Below are 17513 nucleotides of genomic sequence, written 5' to 3' on the forward strand. Positions count from 1 at the left end.
AAATGTTTCAAATTGACTAGCTAGCTATGGCTCCAAGAAAAGAATGTGATAAATAATCAGACGGGCATTGAGGGGGGCGGGGGAAATCCACACACCTGTCTGTGAGCAAACTTCGAATCTGGAAAGATTTCTCCATGTTCAAATGCCAGCAAAGACAAGAAAAGTAGAACAGAGCTTACCAAGGTGTTCTATAGAGCAAGAAAACAGGAACATCTTCCTGAAGACCTAGAAGAAGTGAGCTTCTGGAATCAGGACAAAGTTTGAGAAAGCTGTTAGGCATCCTCAAAAACATGCAATAATCCTAGACTATAATAAACAGGTTAGAAAGTCACCAAGGAAAGAATAGGTTACATTGTTGGTATTTAAATCAACTCAACCTTACTAGAAAGCAATTTGGCAAAGTATATTTTGAGCTTTAAAAAATAGTCTACCTTTTAAGTCCTTAATCCCATTTTTATAGATCGAGTCTAAGAAAATAATCAGAGATACAAAAATGTGTGTATATTTATATATGTATGAAATAATCACAATGTCATTTATAATAGTTTAAAATAATTCTAGTCTAATATATTCTAATACCAATTTAAATAAATAATTTTGGTATATTCACATGATTTTGTTATTCAGTGCTTGAAAACATAATTTCAGGGGATAGTTAATAAAATTAGAAAGTTATCATACTATATTTTTAAGTAAAAAAAAAATCTGAATTTTGTAAAAGAAAATTTGATTACCAAAAGAAGTCTACAGAAAAACGTACTAAAGTGTTAACAGTAATTATCTCTATGTAAAAGGACTCCAGATGAACTTAATTTTTTAAAATAATTTTTAGTGTTCTAATTTTATGTAATAAGCACGTGTTAGTTTATATTCATAAAAATTAAACACTTGCTTAAATGGTATTGGTTAATGAAAAATATAATTAAGATTACTGTTTCAAACATATACATTTTCTCTCCTTTCTTTGAGAATCCCATTGAAATGACAAGAGAGCTGCACAAAAATGAATAGACCCATGGTGACAATAAATTAAAAAAAGAAAAGCGTGGGACTATTTTGATGACTAGAGCACAATAAACTGTAGCCCACGTGGACAAAGTCTGCAGGGCCAGCCAGAGGGGCAGGTGATGCAGCCCAGTCAGTGGCGGCCCGCAGAGGGGGCTGAACAAACCATTCCTAGCATTTCAGCTAGGTCTTCCCAAAGACGATATTTTGCTTGGTGGGGACTCAAGCGTGGGTGCTGTGCCCGAGGAGAAAGAGTGACAAGGTGGCTAGAGGGGACATGAGGTGACCCTCGATGTCCAAATTGGATCCTAGGAAATAAAACAGTAGCCAGTGCCACTGAGAAGACAACCATTGAGATGCTTTTGAGCCATCATCTCCAAACATGGGTCCCGCCTCATTACTCCATTACTGGCCCGTCGCACTCTACGCGGCACATCTAGCACTGGGGATGGTGGAACCCTTCCCATTAAAAACAAAGAAAGAAAGCAAAGAAGAGCTGGTGTTCTTCCTCACATTACTCCTGCTCAGTACAATGAAATCGGCATTAGAGCATATTTTGCCTCTGATGGGCAATTCCCTGTCTTAAGCAATTTCTTCAAAGTGATAGTGTGTGATAGAATCCAGCACTTATTTTTAAAAAACTCCAGTTAAAATCCCATATTTTGGCTATGCAATTGATCTTTAGGGTAAATGCAAAATGGGAGTTTTATTGCAACTCTTTGAATTCTACACAGTAATTTTCCTTAAACCATTTCATTAAGGTTTAAAACGCATACTAGCAGGTAGAAGATTATAAAGATTAAAAAATAAGACTTTATTTTCTGAAGAGAAGTTAAGGACCCCAGGGAATTAAATGATGTTGATCAAAACACTGACATCTATTTCAAGCAATACTAGCTCACTGCTTACTCATAACCAGAATGAAATGGGGGGAGAGAGAGTCCCCTACAGTCTGGTGCTTATAAAAATGACTTCTCTATATTGCTTTCACTTTTCATTTTAGGATTTCACATTACCTGGTCTAGAGGATAGAAAAGGGGCATGAAAATATAAGAAGGATATGACCATTTTAAGTTTTATTTCTGCAATGAGAAAGACATACCAGACAAATTCGAAGGCAAACCTGATGATCCACCAGCTATCATAAAATGCTGCACCACACGGAACACAGCAGATGCATACAAAAGGATATAAAAAATTAGAATGCAAGACCTTGATTACAAAAAACAGGATAGTGGGAAATTTAGTGTATATCTTTCAGAATCTGACATCTAGTAAGAATATAGGTAAGGATTTAGAGAATTTGAATAACAATCAAGAAACTCAATTTAATGCATACGTACAGAACGTTTTTTAAAAAATAGCAAACACACGTTTTTTGTCATGTTCATGGAACACACACCCAAATCAGTCACGTACTTGATCACAAAGAAAATCTTATATTTTATAAGTATAATTATTACAGGTTACATTCTCATAATTTGATAAATTAGAAATAAATAATAAAAAGGTGATAAAAATTGTAATCATTTGATAAACTAAAAACTCTCCCACAAAATGTTATTTATCAAAGAGGTAAGGAGGAGAAAGAGTGTTTTACCCACTGAGGTAAAGTAGCTCTTCTTTTCTTGCTTTCTTTGTTTTTAATGGGAGGGGTTCCACCATCCCCAGTGCTAGATGTGCCGCGTAGAGTGCGACGGACCAGTAACGGAGTACTGAGGCGGGACCCATGTTTGGAGATGATGGCTCAGAAGCATCTCAATGGTTGTCTTCTCAGTGGCACTGGCTGCTGTTTTCTTATTTCCTGCAGGATCCAATTTGGACATCGAGGGTCACCTCATGTCCCCTCTAGCCACCTTGCCACTCTTTCTCCTCAGTGGGTAAAACACTGTTGAAAACAAGATATTCGCACAGTGCTCAAGTATCGCCCCAGAAGTGAAAAACAAATTACGAAGGTAAGGCTATCCCTTTACAACGGAGGTTACCCTATGAACAAACAGCATCACCAAGGGTGGGACAACCTGACCTTATGTGCCTACTAAGATGAAATACACATTATCAAGCAAACAATATCACCAATGAATATTCTCGCCAAAAATGTTCAACCTGAATTTCAAGCCTTGACCTAATTTCCAGTTTACAGGAAATATAGCAAAGAAAAGATATATTAATTGATGCTATGAGGAAACAAACAAGTCCAGAATGTGGAGTAGTGGGCAAAACAACTGACCTGGTTTCTTCTAAAAATCAGTGTCATGGAAAAAGAAAAAAAAAGAGCAGCAACTGATTTAAAGAGACTAAAACAATTTTTACCAGATGCGATATATGATGCTGTTTGGGTCTGGAATTTAAAAACAGTATACAATTTTTTTTTCAATAACTGGGGAAATCTGAATATGTACTGGTAAAACTATTAATTGTTTTGAATATTTTTAAGCATAGTAATGGTATTTTGGTTATCTAAGAGAATGTCCTTATTCTTTGAAGATGCTTGCTTCAGTATTTAGATAAGAAATCTGTCCTTACATTCAAGTGATTCAATGAAAAATAAAGGAATAAATAAAAAACACATTTAATATATGTGATCTATATGTACACGTAGAGAAAGGTGAGAAAGCAAAATGGGCAAATTATTAACCATGGATAAAACTAGATAAAGGATATATGGATATTCATTTCACTATTAGGTTGAATCATAAGAAATTGCCAATACTTGACCATTTTTGAGCTACAAAATGACGGTTTTACATTTGAATACACCAACTACCACAGGAGACACTAGAAAAGTGATTAAAGGCCTACCATTAAGATGACTCCAGGAACCGGATGGTTTTACAGCTGACTTCTAACTAGGCTTTAAAGGCTAGATCATTTCTATGTTACTCTATTTCAGACCATGAAAAAACAGAAAAGTCTTTAGTTCCTGTTATGAATATAGTACAGCATTAATAGTATCTAAACCCAATAGGGATAGCCCTGTCTCCCCAAAAGAGAAAAAGAAAAACTATAGGCTAATCTCAGTTATTATTATAGATACAAAATTGTAGGAAAAAATAGCTATCCTGAGAACATAAGGATAATTCAATATCAGGGTATTTATCAATACATTTCATCACATCAGTAAGGAGAGGAAAAAACTATGTGTTTATCCCAGCATATGTTGAAAATGCTATTAAAATTCATCTGACATTTCTAATAAAAGTTGTGAGTAAAATAAGGTTATTTAATGATGGCTCAATGTTGCGCAAAGGACTTTAATACACATTTTCTCATTTAATCTTCACACATTTAATCTCCAGAGATAGAAGCTGTCATCCCCATTTTCCTCTCTGGGGTAAACATCTAGGAGAGGGAAGTCTGAGTCATGTCATAATTTTATGTTTAACTTTATAAGGCTAAAGTGATTTACAGGTGGGCTGTACCATTTTGCATTCTCACCAGCAATGTATTCTCTCCAAGTCTGTAGTTTGTATTTTCATTCTCTTAACAGCATCTCTTGCAAAGCAAAATGTATTTCATTTTGATGAAGTCCAATTTATCAGTTTTTCTTTTATGGATGATATTCTTGGTATAATATCTAAGAATCCTTTGCCTAACTCAAGGTCATGAAGATTTTCTCTTACGTTTTCTTCTAGAAGTGTTATAGTTTCATATTTTACATTTTGATCTACAATCCATTTAGAGTTAATTTTTGTATAAAATCTGAGGTTTAAGTCAAGCTTCCTTTTTTGGCCTGTGGATATTGTATTAGGTTTCTCTTGCTGTGTAACAAGTTACCACAACCTTAGAGGCTTAAAACAACGCCTATTTATTAGCCCACAGTTCTCTGGGTCAGATGTCTGCGCCGTGTGACTGGATCTTTTGCTCAGGGTATCACAGGGCTGAAATCAAGGAATGGGCTGGGCTGAGTTCTTGTCTGGAGGCAACAACTGCTTCCAAATCTACTTCCAAACTCATTCTTGTTGTTGGCAGAATTTAGTTCCTTGCAGCTGTAGGCCTATGGCCCCCTTTTCTTTGTCAGCTGTCAGCCTGGGATGCTGTCAGGAGCCAGAGGCTGCCTGCATTCCTTGCCACGTGTCCACCTCCATCTTCAAGTAGCCATAGTGCATCAAATCCTTCTTGTGTTCTGAGTCTCTGAGTTCCTTCTATGACCAGCCAGAGAAAACTCTCTACTTGTGAAAAGGCTCATGTCAGCACCCTCCCAGTAATTTCCCTATTTTAAAGTCAACGGTGCCATATAATGTAACCTAATCATGGGAGTAAAATCCATCATATTTACAATTCCAAGGATTTTGCAAGGTGTGTACAGCAAAGTGGGAGGGGCAGGAAATGCTGGGAGGCATTTTAGACTTCTGCCTACCACAGATATCCAATTGTTCCAATACCACGTGTGGAAAATCTTATCCCTCCTCCATCGAATTGCCTTTGCACCTTCATTGAAATCAATGAGCCATATTTGTGTGTGTCTATTCTGGACTCTCTTCTGTTCAGTCGATCTATGTATCTATCCCTTTGCTGATACCACATTTCTTGGTTATGGCAGCTTTATAGTAAGTCTTAAAATCAAGCAGTGTGAATCCCACAAGTTAATTCTTCTCCTCGGATTTAGTTTAGTTATTCTAGTCCCTTTGCCTTTCTTTCTAAATTTAAAAATCAGTTTGTCTACAAAATATCCAGCTGGGATTTTGATTACAGTTGCATTAAATTTATGGATCAATTCATGGGGAATTAACATCTTAACTATATTGAGTCTTTCAATCCATGAACACAGTATGTCTCTCCATTTATTTAGGTCTTTATTGATTTCTTTCATTGGCATTTGTAATTTTCAGCATACAGATCCTACATGTAGTTTGTTAGATTTATTCCTAAATATTTAAAATTTTTGGAGCTATTGTCAATATGTTTTTTAGTAATTTGTTTCCAATTGTTTATTTCTAGGGTATAGATACATATTGGACTTTTGAGTGTTCAACTTGCACCCTAGAGCCTAGTTAAACTCACTATTTCTAGAAACTTTTCTTTTTGTAGATTCTCATTCTACATAGACAATTCCATTGTTTGCAAACTGGGCACTTGTATTTTTTCCTTTCCAGTCTGTATAAATCTTGTTGATTTTTCTTGCCTTATTTCACTGGTTAGGATTGCCAGTACAACGTTAAATAGAAGTGGTGAGTGGACATCCTTGTCTCATTCCTGATGTTAGGAAGAAAGAATTCAACCTTTCACCATTAAATATGATGTTAGCTAAGGGTTTTTGTAGATGCCCTGTATCACTTTAAGGACGTTTCCTTCTACTCCTAGTTTGCTAAGAGTTTTTTTTAAAAATCATGAATGAAAATCACTTTTTGTCAAATGCTTTTCCTGTGTCAATTGATATGATCACGTTTTTCTTTAACTTGCTAACGTGACAGACTTCATTGATTGATATTTGAGTATTGGACCAGTCTTGCATTCCTGGGATCAATTGCATATAGTTGTGGTATTTAGTCTATTTATGTATTGCTGGATTTGACGTGCTAATATTTTGTTAAGGATTTTTGCATCTATGCTCACGAAAGGTATTGGTCTGTAGTTTTACTTTCTTCTGATGTTGTTGTCTGGCTTTAGTATTTGAATACTTTTGGCCTCTTAAAATGAGTTGGAATATGTTCCCTCCTCTTCTATTTTTCAGAAGAGATTGTTTAGTACTAGCATTATATCTTCTTTCAAAGAAAAATTTGCCAGTGAAACCATCTGGGCCTGCAGCTTTATTTTTTGGAAGGTTTTAAACTACAAATTCTATTTCTTTAATAGATATAGGATGATTCAGTTTGTTTCTTTTTGAATGACTTTTGGTAGTTTGTCAAGGATTGTTACATTTTATCCGTCTTGTTGAATTTATGTGCAAAGAGTTGTTCATAGTATTCCCTAATTTTCTTTTTAATGTCTCTAAGTTCTGTCATGAGATCTCCCTTTCATTTTTGATATTGGTGATTTGGATCTTTTCTTTATCCTTTTGTTGGCCTGGCTAGAAATTTATGAATTTTATTGACCTTTTCAAAGAACAAGATTTTGGTTATTGACTTGTCTCTATTGTTCCTATATCATCAGTTCCATTGATTTCTGATTAAATCTTTTATTATTATTCCTTTTCTTGCTTTGGCTTTAGTTTGCTCTCTTAATCTTCTAATCCTGGAAGATTAGATTGTTGATTTGAAACCTTCCCTGTCTTCCAGTATAAGCATTTAGTGCTACAAATTTATTTTTGAGCATTGCCTTAGCTGAATCTCACAAATTTTGATATGTTACATTTTCATTTTTCTTTACTTCAAGATATTTTCTAATTTCTCTTGAGTTTTTATCTTTGAACCATGGACTGTTTAGAATTGTGTTGTTTAATTTCTAAGTATTTGAAGATTTTCCAGTTTTTTAAATGTTATTTATTTCCAGTTTAATTCCATAATGGTCAGAGAACAGACATTGTATGATTGTAATTCTTAAATTTTTCAGGTTTGTTTTATGACCTGGGATGTTATCTATTTTGCTGTATCAGTGTGCACTTGAAAAGAATGCGTATTCTGCTGCTGTTGGGTGGAGTGTTCTGTAGATGTCAATTAAATCCAATTAGTTAATGGTGTTGTTCAGTTCTTCTATACAATTTCAGATTTTCTGTCTATTTGCTATACCAATTACTGAGGGAAGAGTATTGTAGCTTCCAACTATCAGTGTGCATTTATCTATTTCTCCTTTCAGATTTACCACTTTTTGCTTCACATATTTTAAGGCTATGTTGTTTGGCACATACACATTTTCTATAGTAATGTCTTCTTGGTAAGTTGACCATTTTGCTATTAGGTAATGTTCTCTTTATCTCTGAGAAGTTTTCTTGCTCTAAACACTAGTCTGTCTGATATTACTATGGCCACACCAGCTTCAGTTTGATGTTTCCATGGTACATCTTTTATACATCTTTTTCCATTTTTTAATATTTAACCTAACTATATCATTATATTTAAAGTGTATTGCTTTTAAACTACTTTCTTTTTTTAAAGATTTTTTATTTTATTCCTTTTTCTCCCCAAAGCCCCCCAGTACATAGTTGTATATTCTTCATTGTGGGTCCTTTTAGCTGCAGCATGTGCGACGCCACCTCAGTGTGGTCTGATGAGCAGTGGCATGTCCGTGCCCAGGATTCGAACCAACGAAACACTGGGCTCCCTGCAGCGGAGCACACGAACTTAACCACTCAGCCACGGGGCCAGCCCCTAAAGTGTATTCCTTATAGACAGTGTATCAGCATATACTTGACTCTTGTTCTTTATCTACTTTGACAATCTCTTTCTTTTAATTGATGACTTTATACCATTTAAGTTTAATATAATTATTGATATGTTTGGGTTTAGATCTACCATGTTATTGCCTGTTTTCTGTTTGTTCCCTCTGTTTCTTCCCCACGTGCCCCATTTCCCTCTCTTACTTTGTTTGAGGTTATTTGAATTTGTTGTGTATTCCACATCATCTATTGGATTTTTGACTATATCTCATTGTTTAGACATTTTTAGTGGTTGATCTAGAAATTACAATAAACAATATAAATGCTTTACTTTTCACAGTCTACCTTAAACTAATATATTACCATTTCAGGTGGAATGTAGAAAACTTACCACTTTACAGGTCCCTTTAACCACTCCCCTTTTTGGATAAACTCATAAGACAATCTTAAATTTTTCTTCCAGCAATCATATACATTTGAAAGGTCTTCAGAGAAAAAAAATAGTCTATTATATGAAATAGATATTTATCATTTCTGTTGCTCTTTCTTCATTCCTGTTGCTCAAAGTTTACCTCTAATATCATTTATCTTCCATCTGAAGAAATTCCTTTGGGGTTTTTTTTTTTTAAAGATTTTATTTTTTCCTTTTTCTCCCCAAAGCCCCCCAGTACATAGTTTTATATTCTTCGTTGTGGGTCCTTCTAGTTGTAGCATGTGGGACGCTGCCTCAGTGTGGTTTGACGTGTAGTGCCATGTCCGTGCCCAGGATTCGAACCAACGAAACACTGGGCCGCCTGCAGCGGAGCGCACAGACTTAACCACTCGGCCACGGGGCCAGCCCCTGTTTTTTTTTTTTTTTTTAGAGCAAGTAAGCTGGTGAAAAATTCTATTGTCACTTTTGCACAAATTGAATAATTTCTAATAATCTATCTTCAAGTTCACTGACTCTTTCATCTGTCATTCTTTATTTTGCTGTTAAGCCAATCCAGTGAATGTTTTATTTTGGTTATTACATTTTCAGTTCTAAAATTTCTATTTATTTATTTTTTGTAGCTTTTATTTCTCTGTTAATTTTTTCCATTTGTTTCCATTGTGTTTGCTCTTACTTCTTGGGGCATCATTATAATAGCTGCCTTGAAGTTTTGGTCTGTTAATTCCAACATCTGCGTCATCTTGGGGTTGATGCCTTTTGTCTTTTTTCTTGTGAGATGTTAAGATTTTCCTGGTTTTCATATGTTGATTAATTTTGGATTTATCCTGGAAATTTTGAATATTATGTTAAGTGACTCTGGTCTGGATATGTTAAGTAACATAGGATTCTCCTATGGAGAATGTTGATACTTTGTTTTATCAGGCAATCAATCACATTAGGTCCAAGACACAAGTTTTTACCTGCCTTCTGTTGCCTGTGGCTCCAATGTCAGTTCAGTTTCAAAGTCTTTGCAGTGCTATTCAGGTCTGTCCTGCATGTATGTCATCCATGTCCAATCTGGGACTTGAGTGATGCTCTGCCTTGTAGTTCATTTCTTAAAGCCTTGGTGTACCGTTTAGGGTCAGATACATGCATACACAACTTGGGGGTGAGCTCAAAAGTTTATACACCACTTTGTTGGATCACTGTCTTGCACTCCCTCCATTCCACTATCTCCTCCACATTTTCTGGCTTCCCAAAGCCCAGGGCTTTAGTTTCCCTACACTGCTACATGTTTCCCATGATTTTTCCGTAATATTGTGCCTGCTTCCAAGGTCAAGCAGTGAGAAGATTAAGAGAGAAAAAAATGCAATGGGAATTCTTCCCAAGGTCTCAGGACCTCAGTTCCTCTGGTTGGAATTTTAGGGGTCTGCCTAACTGTTGCTGCTATCATCAGCACTGTTGCCTCAGGATTGTCTGGTATTGGGATGAGAGAGAATAACATAAACAACAATGACAAACTCAGAGATTTCCCCCACTCTTATGACCAACAGGGGTCCCCTTTCCTGTGCTTTGTGTCAAAACCAGAATTTCTTTTCCAATTCTTTCTGTCTCCCTGGTTGCATAATTCTGGTCTTTTAATTGCCTTTGAGTCTAGGTCAAAAGATTTTAGAGAGGGAAAAAGTGGAAAATTCACCACTGGTTTGATAGTACTCTAAATTCTGGTTTCCTTCCCCAATCTGTCTGCAACCATTTACTTTAAGAGTCCCTAGATAGCTGCCAGATGCATTCTGTCCAGGGATTTGAATTTCATTCAGTAGAAGAGACAGAGGGGAGTAAGTAGGCTCCGTCTTGACCAGGAGTGGAACCCCCTCCACAGCCTTTTGAATAACGAGTTCCATCTATTGCATTTAAAATAACTTTTCAGACTTCATCTATACCTAAAATAATGATACACCTATTACTTAACATAAGGCACCTGTATTGGATCATGCTTTATGATAACAGGCTAAGAAATTCTCCTCAATAGAACAGAATGTTCATTGTTTGGTGAACTTAATAAATGGGTGAAGCTTATTGATGCTGATGTCCTCAAGAGCATGCTAGAGAAGGTAAACAAGAACGTGCCTAGTGGAGGGCAGCTGGCAATTGTGAAGATAAAGACTGTTATCTCTAGAACTGGGAAGATCTTGTACACAGAAAGAAAGCATATCACAGAACCCAGGCGGCACTGGAAGCAAATTTAGGAGCTGCTAATTCATAGTGCTTGTTATAAACCTAGGATATTTTTAGGTCAACAATAGGTTACTACAGATATCCATTATCTCTAACAGAATATATCAAACTAGATTGATTCGAGCAATAAATATTTAGAGTTATGAAACACTTTTTAGGCTAGCATAGGGAAAATAGGACATAATTTTGAATGAGGGGTAGGGGTAGGAAATATAAAGTATAAGTCTCCATTCAAGTGAGTAAATTGGTTTTCCCATGTTTCATGAGAAAGGGTATGTCTCAGGCCTGTCAACTGATACAAACTTATACAAAATATACAAATTGGTACAGAATCAATACAAAATAATAAAATTGATACAAATTGATGAAATGGTGCAACTTAAATGCCAGTAAAGATCCTAAGCAAAGATTACGTTAAGAAGGAGATGAAAGCATGTTCTAGAATCTTTCTGAGCTGTTGGATACACAGAATGCTTTTTGTGAGCATTTTTCTTTAAGAGGTTTATCATTTTGAATGCCAAAATTAGAGCTGCCTGTAAAATTGATGAATCTAGTTAATACATAAAATGAACCAAGCTCCCCAGAGACTATTTCTTTCTATTTCCCACGTAAGCTATGCTTCCACAAATACAATTCATTAATAACACTTTATATGTATGTATGTGTGTGTATATATGTGCCATGGGCAGTAAAAGAGTGTTTGGATACGAAAGGGTCATCATTGCTCCTTTGGGTACATTTGCTGAGCACTTACTGTATGCCCTAAATTCTTTATACATACAACACCTTACCCTTGTAACAATCTAAAGAGGGAGATATCATTAATCCCACTTTACAGATAAGAAAATTGAGACATAGAGAGGTTGGGTTTATTGCTCGAGGTCCCACAGCTAGTCAGAGAGTCAGGGCTGGGACCCACGCTGTCTTCCTCTGGAGTGTGCGTGCTGATTTACTACATCAGCACATCAGTGGAGCAAATCGTTAAACATGCCGGGGACTCTGGATACCAGAAACAACAGCAAACGGAACACAGCTAGGTGCTAAGGGAACATAATTATATGTATTCCTCCATTATATTAAACTGACATTTCCTCACCCCAGTCGTAAAGAAAGTCTGTAAGCAGATGTATTTAACTGTGCTGTTGTTTCAGATTAAAAAATTTTACTCAGGGCAGTTCTCTCTTTACCCCTGTGTGCGTTCCTATGATGGCTGTTATTAATAAATCTGTAGCCAGTGGGTATAAACGTAAAAGTGGGTAAAGAAAGCATTCTAGGATGGCATAAAATGGGGATGGGTCATAAACCAAAAATAGAATTTAAATATTTAACTAAAATAACCATAGTGGAGACATTGCACTATCTTAAAGTTATTCACTGTGCGATGGACACAGGCTAGCGTGTGCAATTTATTGTTTGATTATGGAAGAGACTGACAGCCGTCTGACTTAGGATCCTGGATGGGGTCAAAGATGGCTGTGAGGGTGACGAATTCCTTTAGTTCCAAGTTCCTACATTTGAGGACAAACATCCTCGCCTGGCTACTTCAGACCAGGGTGGGCCCTGCTTGCCCTTAACTGTTCTGAGTCAGAGAGAACCTACACGGAAGAGTTTCTGTGCTGTGTGAGCAGGTCAACCTAGCCACTCACGAAGGAGGAAGATTTCCTGTGTTTGTTTTTATCAGGCCTGCTTGGTTTAAAAAGTACATCTCTTTTTCCCCAGATGATTTGTTAATCAACGTGGATTGCAGGCATCAGAAATAAGCTCTTTTATTTAGGGCAGCAGAAGAATGCTCTAGTTGGGCGTGCGGGCCCTGGGCTCAGGCTGCCTGGGCTGGGGGCTGGCTCTGTAGTCTGACAGCGGTGTGACCCTGGGCCTCTTTGCTGGGCCTCACCCACCCTGGGAAGTGGCTACTCCTAACATCACTACTGTCCCCAGGGACCTCCCTACGGTCCCCATTTCACAGATTAGAGGCTGAGTCACACGGAGGTTATGTGTCTCACACTTGATTATCTTGTATCTGGCACGGAGCAAGTACCCAATAAAAGCTGGCTATTACTGTTTGAGACGTTAGAAGTCAAACTCTAGAAGCTGTGGAAGTCATCTTGCTGGAGCACTTTCTACTGTAGTCTGGAACACAAGTTCTGTATTGCTCTGGTGTGCAAGGCTTTCTGCACTGTGGTTCAGACACTTTGAAGAGATGGTCCAGCATGCCCGTCTGGGGGAGTCCAGGAGAGGTTTGCACTATTGCATGGGCTCCATTCTCATGTGCTTTGTTTGCTCCATGTGGCACCCTATGCTAAACTGAGGATGGGGTTTCACCCCCCGACCCCCCACCCCACCCCCAATTAATCACCACTGCCAGAGGGCTCTGCTCTGTCAGCCTTTGAGGTTTATTTGTGGGCATGTGGGATCATTTGGGGGGTACCCCTGTTTACTGGACTCTGCAGGACAAAGCCTGACACCTTTGATCTCTTGTTTCCTGGCTAGCTAAGAGCAGAGCTAGTCCCTGGAGACTGCGGCCGGGTTTTCCTCGCGCCATCACTACTGATGGATTCTGCAGGAGGGCGGAGGTCCGGATTCTAATCAAGAAATCATTCTGCTTTCTTTTCCGTGACAACCTCCAACACAATACTGTACGTGTCTTTTCTTTTTCTCTAGATTTTTGAGAAACAAGGTCTGTGATTTATTTCAAATGCTGCATTAAAAATATTTTATTATTATTTTTTAAAAGAAAATAAAACAGCTTTAGGACAAGAAATTTGTGCTTAGGACAAGGCTTAGTCAATGGAGAATTTGTTTCAGATGTAAAGATCATTCTGAGTGTCTCTAAGCACAGGATCATTGCTGTTTTAAAGTCGTTTCCAACAAAGGGCCATTCATATTAACACTAACATTTTTTACCTGATATAAAGTATTTTATCTGCAGCCTACTGTGGTAGTCTCTGGCTGAATGGCGAATTTTATGGGGATTTAAAAAAACTCAAGTACCTACCTAATAAGAGAAAAAAAATGTAGAATTAAGAAAAAAATCAAGAAGGGAAGGCAATGTAAAGTGTATAAATTAATCATATACCAAGAGAGAATGTTGAGTTCATTCAACATCACATTTGTGTTCCTGCCTCTTGGGTTTCCCCACTGCTGTCATTTTATTAAAACTCCAATTTACTTACATTCTGGCATTTTATTGGAAGTGTCTGACATGAAAGTTGGTTAATGAGACATTGCTCTGTAAATAAGCAAAGCCTTGCTAAATATAGTCCAAATGATGGACAACTATCATTTAAAAGCTATACTGAAATTAAAGATTTCTTTGATAACATTATAAACCGGGAAGGAGAACATATGATGGTGTCACTGTGACATGGTTGAACCAAATTTAAGTCACGCTTGTACATATGCTGGCTTATGGTTCTGTTCTTTCACGTTTATTCTGTCATGTTTTATTTCCCTCCCATTCATCAACACACGGTGACTCTTCCTCAAGTTAACCCCTGCCTCCCTCAGTATAGGTGCTACGGAGTTGAAACTGAAGGCTCAGGTGTGCCTGACCCCGCACAGCTCTGGGCAAATCTGGCAGTATTTACTATTAGCTCCATCTCCACTAGGGGTTACAAAGTCTAAACTAGCTGCTCTCAAAGTGTGGTCCTGGAACCTGCAGCATCAGCACTGCCTGGAATGTGGTAGAAATGCAAATTCTTAGGCCCTGACCCAGACCTACCAGATCAGAAACTCTGGGGAAGGGGCCCAGCAGGCTGAGGTTTAATGACGCTCCAGGTGGATCTGATGCTCACTCAGGTTTGAGAGCCATTGTCTTAACTTGCTGCCCTGAATCCGGTCTGCCCGGCTTGACTTCCTGGGTACCCACACATCTGTGAACCTTAGTTTACGCCCTCTGATTTCCTCATGACTGGGTCTCTGGTCTCTCTGACTGGGCTTCTGCTCTGATTTCAGATTAACACTCGAGTTCCCAGCTGAGATTTCCACCTTGCCTATTAAACGGGGCCCTGTCAACTCCTTTCCCTAAATACATCACAGCCCTGCCTTTGCCCTCTCCCCTCCTGGCTGATGGCCAAGTCTGGCATTGAATCAGTTGAGTCATTTGGAGCCAATTCCCACTGGGGCATCTCTGTGACATGGCGATGGTCATATCGCTGGCCTAATTCGACCTCCAGGCCCCCCCACCTGCAGACGCTGTGGTTGACATCACTATCTTTCCTTATCAGGCCCAATCCTGTAGCCTGGATAATTGTTCTAACCTGCCTAAAGCCCCATTAGTACACTCCCCTCTCTCTGCTGATCCGGATAGCAAGAGACCGCATAAGCTATGACATCTCTTTGAAGTCAATGGGTGCCTTCAGAAAACACTATAGGAGAGTTAGGCAAACACTTTAGGATAAAACACGTTACTGATTTGGGGACAAACTCTTCAGAGTAAAAAAAGACAACAGTAGAAAATAAGTTATGTTTGAAATACTTTAAGAAAATGTGGACATTACTACTTTATGTTCTGAATATTCTAATCTACCTGACGGAGCGTTCAATCTTTTATCTTATCGGGACTGCTATCCTCTAACTTTTGTTTTCCAGGCCCTACTTTTTCCATGCATGGATCCACTTACTGAATTTTATTTTCCAGAAACTTGAACACACCACTGTCTTACTAACAGTTCACAGGGCACGCAGCACCATAGAGTTTAATGTAATATGTGTGCCCATCCATAGGTGCCGACACAGGTAGCCACCGCTGTGAAAGAAATTGCAGGTCACATCTATATGCCTAGAAAACAATTCAACAAGCATTGCAAAACACTCTCCATTCACCTTTGGTCAAAGGCCGTTTATGTGTTTAGCAACATTCACAGTACTTCAAGAGGTTCTTTTTTCTTTGAATTTGGTTGAATGCATGGCCACCTGGCTGAGCTTAAGCATAAGCTTGCTTATACTAGACTGTGAGTCCTGCTTCTGCCTCCTCTTGGTCATGGATCGGAAATTATCAGTAAGTGCCTAACAAAAGCAATTTACATTTGGGGTTATATTCACTTAATTTTTCTTGTAGTACTTATTTATTCAATCTTACTATGTGCCAGGCACTATATTGGTGCTGGAATAAGAGAGTGTTGTCTGAAAGGACCTTCTTGGAAGTCATTTTCCAGGCAGATGGATCTTTTCCTGTCAGACGTGATGGGTATGGATCGGCCTTACAGAGAATGGGCTGGGACCAGGGAGCGGCTGCATGATCGTCAGATACATGGCTTTGAGGAGTAAAATGTGATTTACCTAAAGCACAATTACATTCTGGGACATGAAAATGATCCGGGTCAAATAAACAGTTAAATAAAGACGACAACATTTTAAAATAGATTTCCCCATTTACGCAATTGGCACAAGCTATCCATTTTTGTCAATTGTCCACTATCTATGTGCTTCAGGTTTACAGCAATCATTTGGGCACTTTTTATTGGAAGGCTCCAGCTGCAGTCTTGACCCTGTTTCCCTGTGAGAAATTGTCTAACTTGTGTCATAGCATCCCTCTGGCTAAACATGTGGCTCACGAATCACATATGTTTCAGCGTTTCCTGTGTTCCTAATTCTGTCCTAAGTGCTATGAGGAATTAAAAGCAAACAAATTCACTTCTCCCTGGTATTACAGCTTTTCTGTATAAATCCTATCGGATCGTGAGTATAAGATATGTGTATGAAGACGAGCTGTGCGTCTTACTCGTTTTTGTAAACTCCATAACATATCATTGTACTCGATAAATATTGTTGAATGGGAGAATTCACAGATAGATAAATTCACTTCTAGAGACAGGCTATGAACAGACATCATCCTGAGAGTTCTAGGACTCTTGGGAAAGTCAGTTCCAACTGTGATGGGTGATACTGTCTTGCGTTGTGAATGAAGGTGAGCTTTGCCCAGGGAGGTTAGTGCACAGACCTGCCATTGTCCTCTAGACCAAGCCAGCAACACCAGCAAGGGACGAGCCCGCTGTGCCACCTGATGGTTTCCTTTGTTCCACAGCGCTACTCACCTGATCTGAAGCCAAGTCAGCATGGGGGTCGTTCCTCCTCCAAATACCCAGACTGTGAAGAAGACGAGGAGCAGCGTGGTGCTAAACATCATTTGTTTGGGCTGAGACTCCGTGTCCCGAATAGCTAAAGCAAATGCTATCGCTCCTCGCAAACCTTACGGGGAAAACCGAAAAAAGAAAACAAACAGCTGCATGAATCTCATTCTCATTTCATTGAATTTATCTGTACAGTTTGCTAACAAACACAATTACGCTCTTAAATTAAATTTTTTATTTTGAGATAATGATGTAGATTCACACGCTGTTGTAAGAAATAAGACAGGCTTACTGTGTACCCTTTCGTTGCTCCCCACCACCTCCCCCCAAAACATAAGGTCTTGCAAAACTTTAACACAACATCACAATCAGGATTTTGACATGGACACAGTCAAGATACAGCACATGCCCGTCACCACAAAGATCCCTCATGTTGCCCTTTTTAACCACATCTACTTCCCTCCCTCTCACGCCCGCCTCAACCTCTGGCAACCGCTAAGCAATTCTCCATTCCTATAATTTTGCCATTTCGAGAATC

At 38.4% G+C, this 17513-nt stretch overlaps 1 protein-coding gene and 1 long non-coding RNA gene across 5 annotated transcripts in view; one reads left to right on the forward strand and one right to left on the reverse strand.

Moving 5' to 3' along the window:
* SLC9A9 (solute carrier family 9 member A9) overlaps positions 1 to 17513 on the reverse strand; it is a 510485-nt gene that overhangs the window by 165344 nt on the left and 327628 nt on the right. For all 4 annotated transcript variants that reach the window (XR_011426649.1, XR_002800813.2, NM_001434675.1 and 1 more), the window contains 1 exon segment: positions 16940 to 17093. Coding sequence is in view for 2 of the 4 variants with exons in the window: in NM_001434675.1 (NP_001421604.1) it covers positions 16940 to 17093 (154 nt within the window). In the remaining 2 variants the exon portion in view is untranslated.
* Positions 15756 to 17141, forward strand: LOC138918266 (uncharacterized). The gene is made up of 2 exons (XR_011427384.1): positions 15756 to 15903; positions 16930 to 17141. It is a non-coding gene; the product is annotated as an uncharacterized lncRNA (long non-coding RNA).

Source organism: Equus caballus, chromosome 16 (assembly GCF_041296265.1).
Source record: "Equus caballus isolate H_3958 breed thoroughbred chromosome 16, TB-T2T, whole genome shotgun sequence".
Taxonomy (NCBI): domain Eukaryota; kingdom Metazoa; phylum Chordata; class Mammalia; order Perissodactyla; family Equidae; genus Equus; species Equus caballus.